This window comes from Thamnophis elegans, chromosome 3 (genome assembly GCF_009769535.1).
Source record: "Thamnophis elegans isolate rThaEle1 chromosome 3, rThaEle1.pri, whole genome shotgun sequence".
NCBI classification, from domain to species: Eukaryota; Metazoa; Chordata; class Lepidosauria; order Squamata; family Colubridae; genus Thamnophis; species Thamnophis elegans.
In genome coordinates, this window is record NC_045543.1 from 86696151 (window position 1) to 86720921 (window position 24771).

At 40.7% G+C, this 24771-nt stretch overlaps 1 protein-coding gene across 1 annotated transcript in view; it reads right to left on the bottom strand.

Moving 5' to 3' along the window:
- LOC116506124 (contactin-associated protein-like 4) overlaps positions 1-24771 on the bottom strand; it is a 282199-nt gene that overhangs the window by 40324 nt on the left and 217104 nt on the right. The window contains exons 12-14 of the mRNA XM_032213774.1: positions 18120-18239; positions 13301-13498; positions 5118-5274 (exon numbers count right to left, since the gene is read on the bottom strand). Of these exons, the coding sequence (XP_032069665.1) occupies positions 5118-5274; positions 13301-13498; positions 18120-18239 (475 nt within the window). The remainder of the gene's footprint in view (positions 1-5117; positions 5275-13300; positions 13499-18119; positions 18240-24771) is intronic.

Genomic DNA, 24771 nt, shown 5'->3' on the forward strand with positions numbered 1-24771 from the left:
ATTTAAGTGACTCCCATGCTGTCAGTAAGTGTGACATCCTGTGGTTGTTATTTGCAATGTCATGCTTGCTTCCCCTTTGCCTTTGCTTTTCAGAAGCTAGTAGTGAAGGTTACATATATGACTGCAGGATATTGCAGCGTGATAATTTCAAGCCAATCATTAAAATAGCCAAATAATGATCACATGACTTTATGGACGCTGCAACCACTGTACAAGAACTGATTGTAAGCATTATTAACTTGGTGCTGTAAATTTGAATGGTCTGTGGAAAAAATGGTTCTTAAACAAGGACCACCTGTACTGAGTCAGAATATTGATCAGCTCAGCAAATGTTATCACCTATTGGCAGACATTTTCTGACTGATTGGTGGTCATCTCCAAGGCATTGAATATGGGAGGGTGCTCATACAAAGCCCACGATAGCTACAGGTAGCTACAAACCTAAACCATGATCTGTTTCTGTGACAAATCAATGATCTGGCGCCAAATGGTCATCATGGTTTTTGAAGTCTAATTACTACAGGGTAGCATGTAATTCTTACTTTGTTCATGTTTTTCAAAAGAAAATATCCAATGTTTAGGTTTCTTTTATTACAGTAAGGATGGGAGAATCTTAACCTTTTCTGGGTGTTTGAGGACATATTTTTTTGAACAAAATATGTGGAATTTATAAAATTAAAAATAAGAGGATTAATGTCTTTTTTTTTTTTTTTGCTACTCAAAATTTGAAGACTTGCTTTATTAGTCAATCGCCTCCAAAGTTAGATATTTTATGTCCACAGAACAGGCAACTATTCCTTGTAAATCTTTAAAAAGTACCCTGTTTCCCTGAAAATAAGACCTCCCTGGATAATAATTGGGCTTTTGAGTGTGTGCTCTAAAATAAGCCCTCCCCTAAAATATTTAAATGCATGCACAGCCAGTCCTTCTCATTTCCTGGGGGCAAAGGGGGGAAACATGTCCCATGCACCCCCACATGCACCTGCCATTCACATGGAATGGCCTCACGGAGGTAGCTCTTGCAAACCCTAGCTACCGCGCCCCTTATCTTAGTGGCAGCCACAAAAAGAGTGGCAGGCCCAGCAATGCTAGGGCTGGCAAGAGTGTGCCAGAAACAGAGACAGCACTTCTGGTCCTCTCTGGATCAGCTGATCTGCAGGCTAAGGTTAAGGGGCCTCCTGCACCTCAAAAATATTAAGAGCCCCCTGAAAATAAGGCCAAGCACTTATTTTGAGAGTCAAAAGAAAATAAGACCCCAAACATGGTATGTTGAAAAACAATAGTTATTAGAATTGAATAAACATTCCAATTAATTGAGAAATTTTATCAGTTTTCATCTGAACATTCAAAGTGTATTAAAAGTAGATAGGAGCTGGACTGATTTAAATCCAAATTGATTCAGATTTGTACTATTAAAATTCATACATGCATGTCTAGACAGCATCTGAATCCAATGAAATCAGTTAGGATGCATTAAGTTCATTTAAATGAATCCATCAAAATTGATCTGGACATGTTTCCTGTATATGATCAAACTAAACTATTGATTCAATTTATCAAACTGGTTCAAAGCAATTTATGAAAATGCACCAAATCAATTTAGTATATTTAATATTTATTTTCAATATTTATTAAATATTCATAGAATGTAATAAACTAGAGGTTTTCCGAGAGATCTAGTTTCAAAGTCCCTGTGCTTCTTTGGCAAGCTTGATCTTCTGAGAATTGCTCTCAGTATTATAACTGTTTTTCTATTCTCTAAAAAAAGTAAAAACATAATTTTCCTACAACTATGAATGGGACACCATTTTTTTTAACTTCATCCTTGAGTTAAATTATAGATAATTCTTGATTACTGTGATTCATTCAGAGACCCTTCAAAGTCATGATTGTGCTGAATGAAAGGACTTATGACTAGTCCCTGACATTACAGCTACTGCAGCAGCCCCATGGTGACGTGATTACAATCTTAGTGCTTGGCAACTTACAACAGGTTGCCAAGGGCTCTGTGATCCTTTGATTGCCATTTGCAATCCTCCCTGCCACCTTTCCCAGAACATTAATGCCACTGTGCCTAACAAGAGAATTCCACTCATCCCTCAGGGCTGGCATAAGATTTGATCTGATGAAGTAAGCTGAAGGTCAAAAAAGTTTATGTCCTTTAATATTTTTTGTTACTTAGAAAAAGTGCTTTAAGGATCCTTCTGGATACTTCAGAAAAGAAAAAAAGAGAAGTAGTACACAGAGTGAGGTTGTGTAACATCAATGATGAGCCAAAAATAAAACTTTGTTCAGAGATTATCATTAGTAGCACAGTAGAAGAGTGAGATAATTTAAAAAAAATATTCTACAATGTTTTGAATCTACTAGTTGAGACAGAAGGAAAATATCTTTTTCTGGGGAGGGAATAAAAATCAGGGATATGCCTTTCTCAGACACATTCTCAGGATTTCAAATTAAAGTTTTCCTATTTTTAAATACTGAAGTAGTGATGTAATGTTTCATAGGTGTGTTTTTAGAAATTTAACAAAGCTTAGCAATCCAGCACCAAATATGCTTGCTTTCCAAACTGTATATTTGCATATTTATATTTAGCTTTAAAAATGGGCTGCCTTTTAACAAGTGCAAATCAGATTTATTTATGAGGAAAATGCAAATTGATTGGTTTTTTTTTAGAAGAACTTTGCAAAAATATTACGTGATTATGAAGGGATGAAGTTGTCACAATCACAAAAGAGCAAACATAGAGATTCCCCACACCCCAGTTCTTTCTCTTTTTAAAGCAATTGACATTTACCAGTATTGTGATAAAATTAGATGGCAGATTACAGCCACAGTAGGCTTTAAAAATTAAAAGTTGGTTAAGAATAATAACATTCTTGCATTTTGGCAGGCAGCATTAGTGAAAACTTTGTCTGTATTATTAAATTACATTAATGTTTTAAGAAAGTATTTTGATTTGGCTCCGATTCCTGAATTGAATGTTTATGATAAATGTTTTGACTTGGTAATGCTTTCTAAAATCTTCCATCTTTATCATACTCTGGCATGAAAGTATGATAGCAGTCGTTTACTGATCTTTCCTTTAGTGTATCTCAGACAAACTGTTCTCTGCATACTGAAAAGTATTTCCTTCTTTTCCGTTTCTTAAAAACAATCCTGTTAAGTCTGCAAGAAACTAATCTAACATATTCAATATAATAAAGAAATATGACAGATTCTGAGATAAATATTCTCTGCAATTTTGAAAGTAGATTTTTTCACTCAGTTAATATCTTTCCAACCCCATATCCAGATTATGTAATTTTTTTTCAACATACAAAAGATCATGTGTCATTTGCAAAGGTTTTTCTAATTCTTGAAGGAACTCTTTCTAATGACCATTATTTTGTTTCCTTGAGGCAGCCGGGAGAAAACGGCCAAAATATCACTATATCACCTGGTTATATGAGCCCACAGCCTCTAAATTCTTACTAGCTTTTAAATATCAATATAGACTTAATGTGGATTTTTATTAAGTTGCAACAAACCTTACTGGAACAGTGTGGCAAGACGCTGTAAAGGAGGGGCATAGGAAGCCAAGCGTGGGTGTAAGATAGAACAGAGGTGAAACTGTCGATAGCTTAAGACATTCTGTTTTTGTATTTTTTCTATGTACTTCTCCCTTTGTAACATTCCGAAATGAATTTCTCCTTTTCAAAATGTCTTGTTTGTCTCATCTATGGAAACGCCTTGAGAAAGCTCAGTTTGGAGCACGGTATAAAACTAGTGTCCTGGGTGGAGCCCAAGGAGTTCAGATCTTGGTGTTTTAACACTCTGAACTTGATGCATCAATAAACCTGTATCTCTTTTACCTTCGTGGTCTCATGTCCCATTCTTATAATTGATATATAGTAAATGCTATGAGCTGCTGCAACATCCTGAGCTTTTACAATCCATCTTTTAAAAAAGCATTAAGATAGATAGAATAGCATTCTACTCAGAATGCTGTGTGCATGGCAGGTCTAATTTTTGTGAATCTAGAGGTCACAGGGAACTAGCAATCAAAGTTTTCCCTTTTGGTTGAATATCTGAGCATGGAAACCTGCCTGCCAATCAGTGATTATTTGCTGCCCAAAGAAGTAATCCCTTCATGAGAATAAAAAAAGATAATTTGCTAACATTTATCCAAGTTTATGAGCTTTTTCTGGTGACAACAATATGTGGTCTTCCAAACTTATAATACTGGTTTGTTGATAATTTTGTATCTGGATCCCTTTATTTTATCATGCAAAATACATACAGCATACATAATACCTCTATGTTATTGTATTAGTAGCCCAGAAACTGGGTAGGCAGGAATATCTCTATCCATGAAAGTATAGACCAATTCGTACAAGATAACATAAATTTCTGCTTTTTGAGCATCTTTCACTGTCTTAAAATGTTATTTCTTTGGCCATATATACAATACTACTGACATAATGAAATATCAAACTATGATTATGACCAATATAAACTCACCATTTCCCATGATCACAAAAATCAAAAATCTTCATCAAAACCATTTCATTTTTATCCATTTCTTCTTATTCTCTCAGATATTAAGGAATTCCTTCAGATTTTCTCAAATTATCAACAGGATGCTGTTTGTTTGTTACTCTATCAACTGATTACCAGAACAATATGCTTTTGCTCAGAAGAAAACTGACATTTAATAAGCAAGTACAAGTCCCTATATTTGACTCTTGAATTATAACAAGGAAAGGGGAAGGGGAAAGGGGAAGAGATGAGAGAAGAGGATAGGAGAGGAGAGGAAAGTAAATGAAAGGAAAGGAAAGATTCAAACTTTTTTCAAAACAATCTTTTATCTAATTCATTTACCCATTCTGTCTCATCTAAGAATTTCCTGAAAATGCCTGCTAAGGAACAGTTGGATCAGACCTAAGGAAATCTTGGACAATTTTGGGTTTGAGCGGCCATGCAGGGATGAAGCATTTTAAGAAATTGTAATGGAGGAATACTGAGGGCAGCCTTATTAAGCGTACTCTGATATTGCCGCCACCTGAGAAGAGAGTTAGAAACATTCAAAAACATTCAGCCTTGACAACAAAAGAAATGAGAGGGAAAACAATCACCATTCATTTCTGTCAGCATCACAGTTACAGTCATGTTCGGAGTCAATGCAACTTCCTTCTATTCCACAAGCACATTTCTGCACATCAGGAGTGGAACCTCCCCAGTATGTCTGTGTCTCATTGATTTTTCCAATCCACCAGCTGAATGGAATGCCATCTATAAGGCAAGTTAGAACAAGTTAGTGTTTTGGAGCATGGCAATGCTGTCAGTGATAGCTTCAGCTCAAGGCAACCAAATAACTTAAGATTTTTTGTAAAAAAAAATAAAGCAATAAAATTATCCTACTATGATAAAATACTAAAAGATTTTCCATTTTAATGTTTCATTACCATGAGTAACATACTGTGAAGGTTTCTGCTTACAACATGACTTGAAACAGAGAGCCAGTAATCCCTGAATCGGTCAGGCGTGATATTAGAAACATTTATCTTTAACAGGACACTTTAGAAATTTTCTTTAGGAAAAGAAGGAAGTCCTCCTTCCCAATTCATTTTGTTGAGATCAATAAAAGATCAATACACTACTGTGAGAAGATTAGAAGAATAAATATTATCTAAAAAGCTTCAACTTGGTTAAAAAAATGTTATTGTGATAACAATTACAAAAGTAGTAATCATGTACTAAACAGCCAGAATAGTTTGATATAGGAAAAACTGGGCATGTTAATGATCATATGACAAACTACTGTCATTGAAGATGTGTCAATGATTGTCATCTGTGTGTGTGTGTGTGTGTGTGGGTGGGTGGTGTGTGTGTGTGTGTGTGTGTTCCAGTATAACTCTGGAATGCCTAGAGTAATGTCAACCAAACTTGGTACACAGATGGCTTAATCTCAGGAAACAAATATTGTGGGAGCAAGACACCCCAAAACTCCTTGGGGGGTATATTCTGTTAAGATATAGCCTGTTGTGTCTTAAAATGGCTTCTATCGTACTTCCATAAAATGGCTTCTACTGTGCAGTGCAGTGGAGTTGCCATGGTAATGGCTTCACAGTACTCCCTCTGGTAAGGGAGTATCAATAAATAACCAGGCAATGCCAAGTTATTGGCTAGTATATTATAAGTAACATTGTGCCAAATTCTATCTTCCAATTTTGTTCAAAATCTTATTTTCCTGCAATAATATACTTCTATTTTTCCATTCCCAATGATGTTTTAAAATGTATTTATATGATGTTTTTGAATTATTACTCTTTTCTTTTCCTTCAGGAAAGTGCTATGGCTATTTTCTTTTCTTTTACAAATCTCCTCATCACCATCGGAATGTGTATACCTCCTAGTCTGACAAAAGTCTGATGGGAAAAGTTTTGTTATGCAATTTAAAAGCTGTGTGGGATGCTAGGGACGTGGTATACTGCTGAATCAATTATAAAAGCATCCTGTTCTAGGCTTTAAGAGATCTAATAAAAATCAGTTAGAAACTGGAGTATTGTAATAGCAACCTAGTCTTGTGTTACATGCAACAGTCCAAAGAGATAGCATGTCAGGCCTGCAGTTATATTCCTTTTTAGGATCTTTGGCCTGCCACACTCTCTATTATTTCATTATGCTGTTTCATTTGTGTAGTAATTGGAAGGGAGAATAGAAAGGAGTAAAATTGTGGAATGTGTTGTTGTCATTCTTTTCTAGAAGCCAAGGTCATCTTTTGTCTCCATATCTCTGCATCTGACTGGAACTAGATGGGTGGAAATGCCAGCATGGGTGAAGAAGATTGGACCATGTGATGGATTTATGGGTGTGGGGATAAGATCATTAACTTTCAACTGGGTGGAATCCCAGGAAGCTTTTAGATTTGGGATTCCACAGATGTGCCAACATGTCTGCTTTATTAAATTGGAACTTTGATGAAAGTTATGTCTTCAGCTCTGATTTAATTCTGAATGATAATTGGAATGCTGACATAGTGTGATACTCAGTGAAAAAAAGCACAATGATTAAGTTTAGGATTTGGCAGAAGAAGAATAGTTTTTTTTAAGAAAATCCAAGGATTTAGGTCAGGAACTGAGCAAACATGATAGAACAACAGAATAGCAGTGAAGATAAAGACATTATTGCAAAGCTAATTTTATTTTGAAGGCTTTGTAATGATTCCTGCAGAGCTGACACCCAGGTCCAGTTCCTGCTTACTAATGGAAGGTAGTCAGAAAAGACTTATTAATCCCCCATATCTTTCTTTCTCTACCTTCTGGATCCTGAGCTGACTGATCTTGGCTGACAAGTCTTACATACTGAATCAAGTACTGTTGTATCTTCTGTGAGTCCCTGATCCGTGAGATGTTTGACCTCTGCTTTGAGTTAGAACCCTTCCAGTATGACTATGAATGTCAGGCCTGCAACTTTCTTTTGGATCTTTGGCCTGCCACACTGTCTATTATTCTACTAGGCCTTTTTCTATTGTGGGAAAATGGGAGGAGGGATTGTATGGAGTTACCTATTGTGTAGCCAAAACAAAATTCTTTCTAGAAAAACAAGGTCATTCTTTGTCTCTGCATCTCTGCACCTGACCGGAATTGGATGGATGGAACTGCCAGCAAGGCAGTGAGATATTGGACCATGTGATGGAATTGTGGGTGTGGGGCAAGATCTTGAACTTTAAACTGGGTGGGGAAAACCGGGAAGCTTCCAGATTTGGGTTTTCCCAGATGTGCCAACATGGCTCTCTTAATAAATTGGAACTTTGCCTTGGATTTTTATTTACTTTTGGATGCTATTTGGAACCCTGGCAATGATTCTATGATCCTGATAGAGATATATATTCTTGAGCATGTTATAATTCTGTTAGTGTAGGTTTTTTCCCTTTCGTTAAGGAAAGAATTACCTCAAGAAAATTATTTTGAATCGAAGTTTTAAAAAATAGAAATATTTAATGTAATTTTATTAGTATTATCTGGTTTAATGTATCCAATACCACAAAACAATTGTTCACCTACAATTCTTTCCTCAACACAATTTACAACAAGAATTAAAAAAAATATCCAGTTTAAATTCTCCAGTATGGTACAGTAAAGAAGAGTTGCTGCTGGCTAAATAGAGCGGTAAATGCACAGAAAAGGGTAATTACTAATGGATCTGAAGCATGAAGATAATCCATTTTAAAGAAGAAAGAAAGGTGAACCTTATGATGAATGCGAAAGCAAAGACTGAAGAAAACAGTATGTAGTAATATTAAAATACATGATGCTGTGTATGTGAATCCTGATTTTGTTAGGAATAGTCAATTATCTATAAGAGCTCCTGCTACATTTTGAAAATATAGAATTTGTTTCTGCCCACTTTGCTTAAAAAAAAATAACTGGGGATGCAAAAAACTGTGAGTGTAGCTCATGGTTTTCAGGTTCTCTATGATCTTCTAGCCTCTAATTCATTTATTTGTTCCCATGCTGTGCAACAACCTGGCCAGCAGGCCTTTAAAAAAGGACTCACAGATCCAGAAATGTGTAATTATGGTATAAGAATGTTGTGTAAATCTGGCAGACTTTGCTATTTATCCTAGAAAGATAGCCAGATTATGGAATACTTCATTTTGCTTGCCTATCTGTTTGTCCATCACAATCCACTATTTCTGATCTAACTTTTCTTATTTGTGCTGGAAGAAAGTTTTGAAGAACTAGAACAAGTGCTTAATATATTTAGCCGATCCCATAACTTTGGATTTCAAGTCCCTTTAAACAGTTCTAGTCCTGCTTTAAACATGAAAGCTGTCTGAGTGACTTTGGACCAATCACCAGGAGACAGTGACTTCTAGTCCTGCTTTAAACATGAAAGCTGGCTGGGTGACTTTGGACGAATCAACAGGAGATGGTGAATTCTAGTCCTTTAAAATCAACTCTGTACTAATGGCAAAGCAAGATATATGACATGATTTCATGCCTTCCATATATGGTAGGTATGCTAAAGATAATGGAACCTGTTTTGTAAGTATTCTGAAGCATTTTCTTTTTCTTTTCATACACCTGAACAGTCTGAGCAGAAAAAGAATATAAATCCAACTCTTCATACATTTGTTTCTTGCATGTAATTTAAAAAAGTGATGGAGCTTTGCATTTTGTGACATATTTCATTCAGCAAAATGAAAATAAAAAGAACAAGTGATGGTGCAAATAACAACAAACAAAGCTGTTAGAGAGTAAATTAGCCATATCTCCAAAATACAATTCAGTTTGCTTGTTCATAGGCTGCTTGGAATAAACAAGGCAAATATACTAAATCCCCTGGCTTAAAACTGAGCTGCTCACATTGTGAAGTAATGCAAGTCTGCTATGATTTTTTAAACAAGGTGTATTTTTTTATTAGACCTCTTGGGTCACTATTTCAGAAGGTCCACAGGGTGGCAAAATAGCAGTAGATGCAGGAGCAGCTTACCACTTATTGCTGGCTTCCCTATTGACTTTCTTTATGGGAAATGGGCAGGGTGCATTTGAAATGAGTTTGTGAAACTTTAATCTCATGGAAGCTATGGATCCTGGTCACAACTCTGCCAAATTTCAAGCCCTAAGGTATACCATGCCATCATCACCTCAGAAGACTTCACTCTTCTTGCTGGTTTCCCCATTGACTTGTGGGAAGTTGGCAGGGAATATTCTTTTTTTCCACATATAAATATAAACTGGTGCCATTTCCCTGCCTCTCATGACCCTCAGGTGAATCCCAGTGAAGTCTATACCTCTTCCTTGGCTCATCCAGAAAACATCCTGCCACTTTTTGGGAGGAGGGGGAAGCAAGGAAGCTGCACACTGAAGCAAGTTGCACTGCCACTCCCCATTCTGGCATATTCCCAGGGGCCACCTTTTTTTAGGGAGAAAGAGGGCTCATAACTGTGGCAACCCTTAACCAGCCTGACCTGTCCAGTAGGCATCTGAATCACTCCCTCATCCTTCCTTCACTCTCCACCAACATTAAGAGGTTTCAAATTTCAGCCTCAGTTCCAAAGCCAATTGTTGCTCACTCATCAAGCTTTATTGCCAGCCAACTGGCTGCAGAGTCCAGAGATAGGCAGGCAAATGTCATAATTATGTGACTTCAGCCTGTCACAGTAATGTGACATAGAATCACTGAAGTGGCCACAAATTTAAATCCCACAGGAGTGATGATTCCTGGAGTTTAGTTGATTTCTATTTGTTAACTCATTTGTTAGCTAATTGTTGCTCTTTCATGGACCATTTCACCCAATTTAAAGCTACAATAAAACAGAAACAAGAATAATGTAGTATATTGTAGAGGGTGCCCCAGAAGCTGGCTCAGATCATGAGGAAGGGTCAGCTTCAGGAGCTTTGGAGCAGGGCATGGAGGAGCGTCTTGAAGATGGGGAGGACCCTGAACCAGGCAAGGTTGGGCAAGAGGAGGAGGAGAAGCTAGGAATCTCAGAATGGGATGAAGGAATGACTGGATAAGTATCTGGCTAATAAACAGAGGGTAGAGATGCAGATGCAGCCAGGAGGCTCAGAAGACCAACCAGAAACAGTGGGCAGAAGAAAGGGCATAGTTGCAATTGGATGAGGAGGAACTGACTCCCCCACTTATCCCAGGGCAAGCAGGACCAAGAGGAGAGAGGTACAGGGGAGGTCAGTGAGTCTACTCATGAAAAGGTAGCCTCATTGCTCCTAATGAGCTGCACTAGCCAGCAGCTATCTAGCCCAGCATGTGGAGTAACGTGACACTGGAAACAACTCATACTTTTCTTGCCATGCATCTGTTCTGCCATCTTGACTCTTGCTTTTGGATTCTTTGACTCTGTGAATGGACTTTTGACTTTTCTTCTTGGACTTTGGACTTGATTTTAATTTCATGATTTGTGGTCAGACCATGGACATGTTTTGGGACACCGAACATGGTGGGTGACTTTATGGATTTGCACTGTGTTCTCGGACTTGAGTATTGGACTCATTGGGTTTTGTGCTAGTTCCTATGTAAGGTGAATCCTAGCAAATACTATTCGAGGTTGATGAAACCTCAATAAAGACTTGTGGTGTGTTTGTGTATGACTGGGACAGGATATATATAGATTAGAGGTCGGTTTGGGACAGGATATATATAGATTAGAGGTGGTCTGGGACAGGATGTATATAGATTAGAGGTCAGTCTGCAGAAATCCAGATAGCCACTCAATAGCAGCAAAGAGGCAGGGAAAGGTCTAATGTTTTCTTCTATATCAGGGGTGTCAAACTCAAGGCCCTGGGGATGGATCCGGCCTGTGGAGTGCTTAGATCTGGCCTGCAGGTCCATTCTGGAACCAGCAAAGACTGGCCTGTGGTGTTTCTGTGAGTGAAAATGGAGTTTGGGGGGGTCACATGTGGCCTTCCCGAGCTCCATGTTTTTGCTGGCAGAGGGTTGCAGGAGGCCAGTGCAGCCAAAAAACAGAGCTCACGAGGCCGTTTTCACTGGCAGAGCACTCGGGTCACCACAGGCGTCCCCAACACAAGTACATTGAGTTGGCCATGCCCATCATGGCCACAGCCACTCCAGACCCCCCCCCCCGGTCAAACACAACCCTGATGCGGCTCTCAATGAAATTGAGCTTGACATCCCTGTTCTATATTGTGGCAAACTGAAGTTTTGTAATCTGAGCCTTGTCTGGCACGCTGGATTTAACATCAAGTAAGTCTATATGACAGACATTTTTAAATGAGAGAAAAGAAAACTTCTTCCTAGAAAACTGCACGGACTTGTCCAGAATTGGACATGATTAAATAGAAGAAAAAAAAACATTCATCTAAGACAGATAGTATAATATTGTGTGATGCTAGTTTTAACTATCCTATAAACTCTATGTGTTCTTTGGTCTATAACCATATTAGGTTAAATATAAAGCAGCCAAGAAATCTGGCATGAGAAACCTGTGCATTCTCAGAACTCCTTCCCCTTCTCTTTAAATGGACGTCAATTAAGAGACCTGTTCCAGGTGGGTGGTAACGTATTTGTATATGGTAGTTCTGCATAAATGATCTTGGCATAGTTTAGCTGAATTCATAAAGCTGTGTATTGATTGAGTTTGGTAATGCAATTAAAGGATTGTAGCTAAGCAACAATTAGTGAAGGGTGGTACTTTATCTATGAATGTTCCTAATCAGACGAATGCAAAACATGACCTTGTGAGGTCTGAATGTGTGTTTTCATACTTTTCATATAGGAATCGAGTGCAATGAATTCTTTTTTTCTGTAAAAACAGAATGAAGCTTAATGCTATAGACTTATAGTTATTACTGTAATTGAATATTGCATTTGTCAATACATTTAGTGAATGGAATGCACATTGGGGAGGTCAGGTTTGCAGAATAAATGCCTGTTATAGTAGAGAAAACTAGATAATTGCTTATTTACAAGAGTAAATGCTGAATACAAACAGTACCAGCACCTAAGGGTATGTGTGTGTGCCTGCTTATATATGTGCAAAAACAAACACAGATTTTACAAAGCAAATCTCGGTGTTGTTGTTTTTTTTAACATAATTGATGGAGCACAAAACAAAAAAGGTTCAGCTGCAGAAGGACTTAATTCCCACATCATTCAATTGTATTTTCATATTGCCTATTTCTCTCTGGATATATTTTTCAAATGTCTTTAATTTTGTACATGTATGGTTTTCTTTTCCTCAATTACTTTCTGTACTATTTTTTTTTTAAAAAAATGTTACAGTATATGAAGTAGGTATGGTTTAATGTGTCATGGAATGCTTTACCTCACTGTTTCTTAACCTTGGCTGCTTTAAGATTTCAAATTAAGACTTCAACTCCCATGATTCCTCAGCCAGCATGATGGCTGGGGGAGGGGGGTTATTGGGAGTTGCAGTCCACCCAACTTAAAACTGCCAACATTGAGAAACACTGATTTACCTGATTTAGTATTTAGATTTATTCTTCAGTTCTTGTTATTTATTGTATGTCTTTCAAGCATAGGCCAAGAAGGACGGTTTGTGTAAGTTTTACTAAACAGTAGGATTAGACAAGAAATTGAATTAGAAATTGGTTAATGTTTTTGAGCATAATTACACACTGACCTTGGTGCTATTGAAAAATTTTTTGGTTAGGGACCTTCTCAATAAATCTTCCAAAAGTTTTAAATAAATAAATGGAAGACTATAATGGCAAGATGCCCTAACCTTGGCAGTATTCAAAATCTAGGATTTTTTTTTTTTGTTAAGGATAATGCATTATGTAGCATAATAAGATTTATCTCCATTACTTACTTTGCTTGTTAGAAAGACGTGACTTTTTGCAGTGGTAAGCAACCTCCTGTTCACATTGTTCTGCATGGTTAATTGTAGCCTGGAGCTGTTCTAGGCTGGCAGCATATTTGAAAAACACACTGTGAGGGTTCTCTCGATTAGCAGTTTTGACTCTGGTTAACTCGGTGTTGTTGTGTTGTATAATTGTCCAGGTGGTATCTTGAAAGACAAATGAAGAAGCACGTGGTAAACCAGGCATACATTCAATGGAAGTGAGCTAACAGTTAAGTAAAAATGCCTAATCTCACCTTGTAAGTGGGAAAAGAGAAGCATTTTGTAAAAAAATTATCCATCATATTCTGTACAGTGTGAGGTAGCTGCTTCCTGTTTTATCTTTTTCTCTTATTCATAAATATATTTTAGGATTGCCAAATCTAGTCTGTGAAAAGCCAGACAGCAACTTTTTGGCAGCAGGCTTCATTTTCTGCATCTCTTTGCAGCGGTCTTAGTCAAAAATTGGTAGCCGAAGGTGATTTTGACATGTTACCTACACACAATGCCACAGCACAATGCATTGTAGAGAATACAGAATGTCCTTTAGTTTTGGAGTGTGTTATTTCTATATTTTTTATTATTTGATCCTTCTTTGTCCTTTGTGAGTTCCAACTTGGTCTATCAACTAGATCAGTCCATTTACTACATTTTTTATAGGTGTAGTTTTTTTTTTTTAAGAAATGCAATTTGATATCCTACAATTAAGATTTTACTGTTTTTAACAGGGACACCTTGGCTTCAGCTTTTTTGTTTATGAAAATTTAGGAATGTTTTACAGAAAATAAACATTATTAAAGACATGTTAATCAGCTCTAGCAAGAATACATGATGAGGTGATTCATGTCAATAATAAACATTAGTGATTTATTTGGTTATCTGGTTGTTTATACACTGGGTCAATATTCTACAGCTTAAGTAATACCTGTAACCCCATAGAAGCCTTATATTCATTTGTTACGTTTACTCAAAAAGTCAGTTCAGCTGAAGATAGCTGGGAAAGTTATGTAAACATGTTTAAACATTATATTATTCTTTACATGAAGGTTACACACTTTTAAAGAATGAGATTGAAAAGGGAAAAGCTTTTACGATTCTATTCACAAGCAAACTGGGACATAAGAACAATGCTTTCTATGCAAGGGCTGACATTGGATTGGAAGTTTTCGGCCTGAGGCTTATGATATTGAAAATGATTTCTCTGAATACCAGAGGATAATGAGACCTCCCTTTGCAACTGCCTGAGAAGAAAAGCTACATGAATATCTATGACAAGGGAGCAGCGTCAAAAGAATATGGGCATCTGTCTGTGTTGCCCCAGTGGGAAAAGGGAAGGAAGGCTGTGAGGAAACAGGAAGAAAACAAAAATGGAAGATTCACCCTGTCAGATAGCATTTCTTGATGGAGAACTGATCAATGGGATTTGCTTAATATACTGAATAAGGAGTGACTGAAAAGAACAGTGGCAGCTGTTCTTAGACATTCACAGATAACTCAAATTGCACTTCACTTCAACTATTTGATCCTTGAAGTGTTTAAATTAAAACCCTTTCCAGTCTTTGATTTGACCAAAAAATTAATGAGCAGTTGGGCGTCTATTTCCCTATAAGAGGTATGCCAGTAGTTCCAATCATTCATTACCATTGAATGAATGACTTTCAATATTAGCATTACAATAATATGCTTGGATTCTGAACATGGTGAGTTGCATTTTCCTTGCCAACAAAATTACCTGGTCAAGTTCTATCTAGATTTGTTGAAAGATATTTTTCAGAATTTCTAGAATTGCATAGGCATCAACCTATCCTAGTTGTGAATGTTAACTTAAAACTTGCAGACGGCCATAACATAATAAACATATACATAATTCAAATATATGAATTATGTTAACCTATTTTTAAAAATCCCCAGAGAAGCAATGCATCCGCTATTTTAATCTGAACTTTATGGTCACCACTAAGTTGCCCCCCTTTCCCTTTGCTTCAAGTCACAGTGTAGGAAATTTTTGGCAATTGTGTTTTTATTATTTCTGCATTACTCCAAATAACGAATCCTAAGAAATAGGAGTCAAAAAGCAACACAAAAATTAGTATTTCACAGATTGATTGAAATGCTGGAAGACTATAGTTGGACAAAGCAAACTGAAAATTTATGTAACTATATATTGACAGTGCTGGGTGATTTCAGATGTTGTATCCTACTCCAAGTTCTATATATTGCCAGCATCAAATCAGCAAAATCAGAAAGCAATTTGTGTTTGATCCTTATCGATATCATGCTTTTTGTGTAGAAAGAGGAAGATGAGGTGCATCTCTTGATGTCCTTCAACATTATGCTTCTTCCAATTCATATTCTCAACTACTACTTACAATCTCTGTTCTTGAAGTTTATGTAAAGGACGTGTTGATATAACTGCACCAATTGCTTCAATAGTAAGGGAGAAGGACCAACACTATCTGGAAGGAATTTGCAATTATATTTGCAATAGAAAGAGGGCTGTTCAGGGACTTCTTAGTAGCATCTAATTGGCCAATGTGGAGATACTGGGCATTCACCAAATATGGTGTCACCCTGAGCCTACATCGAGAAGGGGGAGGGAAGCATGACATAATTTTGAAGGATTGTAGTATAGGCTATTCATTTTGACAACTTTACTGCTCAGTAAATGCTTGCTATAAAAATGTGCATTGTTATTATGATATTATCCTTGACTGCACTTGCTATGCTCTACTTCTGCAGTAGTCTAATGGAGTGAATTAGGTGCTTAGTGAAGAATGAGAAGCAATGCAAATAAGAGAGCTGTTGATCCTTTATCTGGTACTCAGCATTGGAGGACTGCTTCATAGCTTTCTGCCTGAACATCATCAAAAAAACCACAAGAAAAGAAAACACTTGATTAATTCTTTATATGTGTTTTGGAAGAATTATTATTTTTTCAATTCTGTACTAAGTTAATGACAATTTATTTGCATATATGCTATCATGTGTAAATGAAGGAAATGATAGAGCAAAGCTTTTCAGAAATAAAACAAGTAAATGATTCAGTTCTCTCTTTTATCCTTGGTACGTGCACAATATATATACCACAGCAATCTAAAAGTTTCTGCATTGTTCCTATATGCTATTTTACACCTTTACATTATAATAAAAACCCAGTTTTCTTATAATTAAGGAATGCTATAATATAATTTTGGCAAAAGAAAGAAAAATAAGAAACTGCCTCTGTTAAATCAGTATCTCAGTGTTACCATCCAGATCTGTTGCAATATTAATTTGTCCTATTTATTTATTTATCTTAACAAGTTTTACAGCAAAATGGAGAGGGGAAACCAGAGAGAGAAGTACACAAAAAACAATCGACAAAAAGTAAAAAAAAAATATTGCCCCCACCCTGCAAAAGGGTAGCATACATACATACATACATACATACATACATACATACATACATGTGTGTGTGTGTGTGTTTTATTTGTGCTGATAAATAAATAAAGGGAGACTAGTATAGATCTATTTCAAGCTATTTAGCTCTCATCAGCTAGCCATACCCTTACTGGGATTTGAACCTGGGCTATATTACATACTAGGCAGACATCTTAGCCATTAGGCCATAGGCTCTTATCCATTATCAGCGAAGCCAGGGTGAAAGGTATCTATTAGATTTTTACAATCACTGGTTCCTCCCATAATTGGGGCTTACCAGGGGTTGTAAAAATCTAATAGATACCTTTCACCCTGGCTTCGCTGATAATGGATAAGAGCCTGTGGCCTAATGGCTAAGATATCTGCCTAGTATGTAATATAGCCCAGGTTCAAATCCCAGTAAGGGTATGGCTAGCTGATGAGAGCTAAATAGCTTGAAATAGATCTATACTAGTCTCCCTTTATTTATTTATCAGCACAAATAAAAAAAACACAAATATAACAAAGGCAACAGTAAAAATATTGGGTTTCTGTCGTGATGGACTCTTGTGACGAGCCGATTGACAGATGATGGAAGCAGTTAGCTTCCTCCCATAATTGGGGCTTACCAGGGGTTGTAAAAATCTAATATATATATATATATATATATATATATATATATTATTCATCAAATGTTAAACCAGTTTCTAAATCAACCTTAAAAATGGTTTTCTAACATTACAAAATATAAAATTTAACTTCGCATATGGGCCTAACAATGAGAAAACATTCATTTGGTTGACTTGTTATTATCAAGTGAACCACCTGAATTTCCTAATCTAGTACAGTATATACACTAAATTTAATTATTTTTCAGCTTTTTCACTTTTCTGAATTATATGTTGCTACTCCTACAATAAAGTTATACAATAGAGTATATAATACATCATCAGAATGCATATTTTATGGAAAATTGCCTACACAGATGCATGTCAGTGAGAAAAATGTATAAAATAAGAGAAAATATGTATAAAAATGTATGTCAGCTCTTATGCCCAAAAATGTCTAGGCAAGCATTCCCACACAGTTTTACTTGGTGTAAAAAAAAAATTAAAATGCAAATTGTTGTTGAAATAGGTGGAATGAACTCATGCTTGAAAAAAAATGTCAGAGTTACAAAAAGCAAGCCAGGCAGGTTTCTGCATCCTTAGTCTGAGCCTATTGTTATTGTAATTTCCTGTCTAATTTGTTTCCAATATTCTGAACTAAGAAGTCACCTTCACTCTCTTTGTATTTCAACTCACAAGCTTTAAAATAGGGACACTTCATGTTTGTTAGATTTCAATATAATGAGTGTATAACCGTGAGTAAAAAGAATGTATCACCTTACCTGTCATATTGCAGTATACAAGAAATGGCCCTAGGGGGCCACTCCCATCTGAATCGATGTAGTAAAAGGCTGAGATGTTCCCTCTGTGCTTATAAGCTTCACATGATTGCTCATATATAGCTGCAAAAGAACATCTCCCATTACAAATATAAGAGCATCATTTTGAACTTTACTTCAACGAATGAGCAATTGTCAAGACGGAGCTGAAATCTTCAGCAGACCTTCAACACTCATGCAAATAAGGAGAAAATAATGCAATAAAAGTTGCATCAACATTTGGCATCAGTAAACAACATTTATACCTATCAAAATAAAATAGCTGGGAAGGTGTTACTCTTTACTTTCTAAGCAGCAGCATTCAGATGAGAAATGGTAGTAGTTAGTGACAAATAACTCAGTCAGAGAAAGCCAAATCAAAGATGCAATTATGAAGAAAAAACTGACATGGACATTGTAAGTTACCTATATTATAAAGACTTATCTGTATACAAAATGTTCAACATTATTAATGATCTGACCTTTAATAAGGTAGGACAGACAGACAGAAATTACTGTTTGTTCAAACCATATCTGCAACTGGTTATTTCCTACGAATGAAAGAGCTTTTTAAAGAATGTTTGGTGAAGAGAGAAACAAAGAAACCAGGACTTTCTTGATAGCAGAGGCCATTGGGAAAGGAATTTCCTAGAAGATTTCAAAAATTCTAGAGTAGAGTCCTTTAAATTATGTTTTCAATTCCATGCATTCATTCAAGGACAGTTTTGTCAATTTCCGAGCTATGCATTGCCTATATCAGTGCACACACCTTGAAGTTGCTATGGCTGAGAAACACTTATATCAAAATGTTGTGGGGTGGGGAGAAAGTGCTGCTAAAGCTGAGCTTCTCCCTTGCATCCAAAGAGCAAGAACACTAAGCTCAGGGCTTGGGTGGTAGGAAGAAGTCCCCAGAATACCTCACTGAACAAATTGCAAGCAACACACCACTGCTTATATCTCCTCACACATCCTCCTCCTCAACATGCTTTGTCTTGTCCAGATGAGAAGCTATCTTTTGTTTTCCAGGAAAAGCATGAGTTCCACACTTAAACACCCTAGATTGCCTTCAAGATCAAGACATGCCCACGGAAAAAGTAAATATGGTGTCTTCACAATTCAGGAAGCAGGCTGTGTGGATGAGCTGCTTGCAGTATAATCAGGAATATTATAGTTAGTCCTTGGTTTATGGCCATTTGTTCAAGTTCTTATGGTGCTAAATGAGGCAGATTTATGATAGCTCTGTGGAATTTTTGGTAGTATCCACATCAGGGACATGCAGTCAGGGGAGGCAGGGGAGGCAGTGCCTCACCACTGTCATCATGAAAAGAAAAAAAAATGTAAAAGGAAAAAGGCTGAGCTAGTTGCTGCCAGAATCACCATGGATGACTCTGCTTAGTGATTAACTGTTTAAAAAAGCCTCTAAAAAAGTGCCATCTACAGGAGGCGGCAGGAGAACGAGGTGCCTCATCTAGTCTGACTTTATGATCACTCGAGCAGAGCTAAGCAAGGGTTAAAAGCCAAAAAATTCCTGACATAGATGAGGCATGCCGTTCTCCTGCCTCCTGTAGGGGGCATATTTTTAGAGGCTTTTTAGAGGCTCTGGCAGCAACTAGCTCAGCCTGGCCTCAGCTCATTCCTTTTTACTTTTACATTTTTTTTCTTTTCATGATGGCAGGCAAGAGCAGAGTTGAAATCCTCTCTGAAACAGCTGGAAAAGTACATGTGGGTTGGAGGGAGGGGGGAATTCAAAAAGTTTGATTGCATGCAGAGCCACGTTGCCTTTTCAAACATACACACAGACACACAGAGACACACACAGAGCTGGATAAAAGTATATAAGCCCAGCTTCACTGATTACAAGTTTGAAAAGGCAATGTGACTCCACTTGCAATCAAAGGCTCAGATCGGAAGGAGCAGGGAAATGGGGGGAGGTATGGCAGAGGAGCTGCTTTCAAGCCATTGGAAAATATATCCAATCCAACTTCTGTGTTTGTGTTTGTTTGAGAGTGAGTGAGTGAGTGAGAGAGGGATCCAACTTCTCTGTGTGTCTGTTTGAGAAAGGGTGGAGGGAGAGAGAGAGGGAGGAAGGAGTGGGCGGGAGAAGAAAAAGAATGAAGGAAAACTTTTTCGCAAAGGAGAAAAACAAATGCTGCTGCTTTAAATCAGAACTGAGCATGCCTGCCTGTGGAATTCTGGGAGTTGAAGTCCATAAGTCTAAAAAAATTTGAAACCCCTGTGTCAGTGCCTCACCAGCCATAAACTTCACCGCAGGTCACTGATCCACATAATGTGATAACAATTTCTGACATTCCCTGCCACCTTCCTACAAGAAAAATCAGTGGGGAAGGTGGCAAAAAATCATGATCCAGTGAGTTCTTGCAGCATAGTCATGTAATGATAACAACTGGCGCAGTGGTTAAATGCAGCACTGCAGGCTACTGCTAGATCAGCAGGTCAGCGGTTCAAATCTCACCGGCTCAGGGTTGACTCAGCCTTCCATCCTTCCGAGGTGGGTAAAATGAGGACCCAGATTGTTGGGGGCAATATGCTGACTCTCTGTAAACCGCTTAGAGAGGCCTGAAAGGCCTATGAAGCAGTATATAAGTCTACTGCTATTGCTATTGCTATTGCTATTGCTATTGCTGGTAGTGCCAGAGTTGTCATTGCTAAGTGACATTTTGTTTTAGAACTGTGTTGCATAGTGACTGTGATGACACTCCTGGATGCTTCCCCAGATACCTTAGAGTACAGCTCAGAGGAAGATGAACCAGTTCAAGGCAAGTCTGGAAGGGGATTGGTCATTGGCTCCAAGCAGCCATCTGAGAGGGATTTGGCTGAAGCACAGCTCCAGCAGGACAGTCCTCTGAGACTTCAGATAGGAAAAACCTGCAGCTGCAGTCAGTCAGTGATGAGGAAGAGGAACTGTCTTCTGCAACTGATCTGAGAACATGTAGGGCAGAGAAAAGGCAGGAGCACAGAAGGTCAACCAGATTACCCATGAGGAGAAATCCTCATCGTTATTGATAGGTGTTAGATTCTCGGAAAGAACCAGGCGGGAGGCGTCTGAGGTAACCGTAAGTAAAACACGTTTATTACAGGCAAGAACAAACAACAGGAGTAGACCGGCACCCTTCCTCTGTCTGACAGCTTTTTATATAGAGCTGTCAGATAGGAGAACCAATAGCCACGCGTATGACAGCCCGGCAACTTGCAGGTCGCGCCTGATTGGCTAAGGTGCGCCTGGCTGTTGCCGAGCTGTCATTCGTAAGTCTGAGGACTTATTCGGGATTCAACACTCCTTCCCCCCAGCGAGGGCGCATGCATCAGTAATGGCGCATGCGTAGTCACGCAGGTAGGAGGGGGGATGGCGGACACGCCCAGAACACCGCAGTTGGAGAGGCGGCGCTGGAGGGTAAGGATGTCCCCGTGAGAGCTCCTCCCTGCGGGGCGTGGAGCTCTGGGTGATGTCACCGCTGCGGCCTAGTGGAGGAGGCGGCACCCAAGGAGGAGGTAGGCCGGGAGGAGGCGCCGCGGCTGGGAGTGGCGGTGGATTTTGAACAGGCCGGTAGGCGGCCAGGGGGTGGGAAAGGCCTGTGAACGGTAGGCCTAACTGGGCAGAAGAGGGGAAAGCGGGACCGGATTAAGAGGCTGCAGGAGGCTGGTCCGGGGGCGGATGCGACCCGGCAGCCCGGGCAGGATAGCCTGAATCTGGGAAGGCCAGCAGAGGCGCGATGCGATCAAACTGTTGCGGGTCCGGGACCAGCTGCGAGGCATCGGTGGCCGGCCTCTGCGTGTCGGGTTGAGCTGGAACCTCCGGGAGGTGGCGGCGCATTAGTTGATCCAGGTGGTGCCGCCACTTGCTGCCATTGGATAGGTGGACCCTGTAGGAGACGGGTCCGGTTACCTCGGTGACGGTGGCAGGCACCCAGCGAGTGTCCCCAGAGTAATTACGTGCCCAGACCAAGTCCCCGGAAGAGAAGGAACGGAAGGGATGCCCCAGGTTGCCAGTCTGAAGTCCTGAATAGAAGGGGTGTACTCTATCCAGGGTGGTCCGCAGGCGACAATCCATCAGCAGCTCCGCGGGGCTTTGCCATGTGAGTGGGCAAGGTGTGGAGTGCTTTGCCAGTAGGTAAGCATCCACCCTTGCCTGCCAGTTGCCACGGTCCATGCAGCCCTAAGACTCCTTGGCCAATCGGACCGCCCTCTCCGCCCAGCCATTGCTGGCCGGATGGTAAGGGGCAACTAGGGCATGGCGGATTCCTTGGGCAGCCAGGTAGGACTGGAAGACTGTGGATGTTTAATTGCGGGCCATTGTCGGACACCACTGTGTCTGGCAACCCATGGGTAGTGAACAAGCGTCGCAGAGCCCGCACCGTACTCTCCGCTGTGGTGGAGCGCATGAGGACTAGCTCCACCCAGCGCGAGTAGGCATCCACAGCCACCAAGAATACCTGGCCATGGAAGGGACCCGCGAAGTCAAGGTGAAGGCGGGACCAGGGCCCGCGGCGCATCTCCCACTCCCGGGAGGAGGAGGGGGGAGATGGGCGGGACACCTGGCACTGGTGACATCTGCCGACCCAGGCCTCGATGTCAGCATCAAGGCAGGGCCACCATACGCAGCTCTGGGCCAGCGCCTTCATGCGCGCGACCCCGGGGTGATTGGCATGGAGCCGCTGGAGGACCTGCTAGCGGAAGGCCAAAGGGATGACCATGCGGTCACCCCAGAGAAGGCAACCGCAGTGGAGTGACAGCTCCATCTGATGCGTTTTAAAAGGGCGGCAGTCAGGAGTGACGCCCCCTGTAGGCCAGCCCCTCAGGACCCATGCCATGATCTGGGAAAGGACAGGATCAGCGTGCGAGTGGGCGGCCACGTCAGAGGCTGTCAAGGGAAGGTTCAGCTCTGCGATGGAGAGAACGGAAAGGCAGGGGACCGACTGGGGGTCAGAGCAGGGAAGAGGGCAGCGGCTAAGGGCATCAGCATGCCCTAGGTGCTTGCCCGGACGGTAGCACAGTGTGTAGGAATATGCGGCTAGGAACTCCATCCAGCGGGTCATCCTGGGGGACAGGATGGGAGGGGTCGGCCTATCACCAGCCAGAAGCCCAAGGAGAGGCTTGTGGTCAGTGTAGAGCGTAAAGTGCCGACCGTAAAGGTAATCGTGGAACTTTTTAACCCCGGACACCGCAGCCAGAGCCTCCTTGTCGATCGGGCTGTAGTTCCTCTCGGCCGAGGAAAATGTCCAGGAGTAAAAAGCTATGGGGGCCTCCGAGCCATTGGGTAGGACATGGCTCAGGACCACCCCCAAACCCACGGGGGAGGAGTCACATGCCAAAGTCAGGGGCATCTTGTCACTATACTGGACTAAGACTGCCTCTGACGTCAGCAGGGATTTGACAGCCACGAACGCATGCGCTTCGCGGCTGCCCCATTGCCAGGCCATGGATCGGTCGAGCAACCAATGCAGCGGCTCGGCTAGTGACGCCTTGTGAGGAAGAAAGGCGCGTAAATTTTAAAAGGCCGAGGAATGCTTGCAACTGCGCCTTGGAGGTAGGAGTGGGAGCATTCCTGATGGCCGAAATTTTAGAGGGGGTGGGGTGGATTCCCTGGGTGTCAATCAAGAAGCCCAGGAACTCCACTTAGGGCACAGCAAAGGAGCACTTGCTGCGCTTCAATTTGAGACCTGCACCCCTAAAACGGTCGAGGACCCTCCGGAGAACTTCGATGAGTCCTGAGCGGCTGTTTGCAGTGATCAGGACGTCATCAAAGTAAGGGACAACGCCGGGGAGCCCATGGAGCAAGCGCTCCATGAGGCTCTGGAAGATCCCCTGGGCAACGGAAACGCCGAATTGGAGGCGGCAACAGCGGAAAGCCCCTCGGTGGGTGACGATGGTCTGGGCAGCCGCCGCATCATCATCCACTGGGAGCTGCTAGTAGGCCTGCGCCATATCCAGTTTGGAGAAAATGCAGCCCTGCCCCAAGGAGTGGAGCAGGTGCTGCATGACAGGGGCTGGATAGGGGTTTGCCTGGAGGCCAAATTTGATCGTCGACTTGTAATCGGCGCAGATCCTGATGGACCTGTCGGCCTTCGCGGGGATCACTATTGGGGTCTCCCAGTGTGAATGGTCAACGGGCTCCAGGACGCCCTGCGCCAACAGCTTATCAAGTTCGGCATCAACCTTAGGCCTCAAGGCAAAAGGCACCCTGCGGGCCTTCAGCCAGATGTAGGCAACCTGGGGGTCCAAGTTAAGGGAGTTAGGGGTGCCCTTATACTGCCCAAGTTCCCCATTGAAAACATCGGCGTAGTCCTGAAGGACAGCCGCCATGTCAGGGGGCGTGTCCGCCACAGCATGCACCCCAGTCAGGAATAAGTCCAGAGGGGTGAACCAGTCAAGGCCTAAAATAGAGGGGAGGGGCTTTTGAACAACTAGGACAGGGAGAACAGCACAATTGCCCCCGTACTGAACCCGCACCCCATAACAGCCCAGGGTCAGAATGTTAGTCCCCTGGTAGTTCTTTAACAAAGTATCCGAGGGAGATAGCTGGGACTTGGAGACTCGTGGGCACAGTCTGGTGAAGGTGGCCCAGGAGAAGAGTGACCGGGAGGAGCCCGAGTCGACC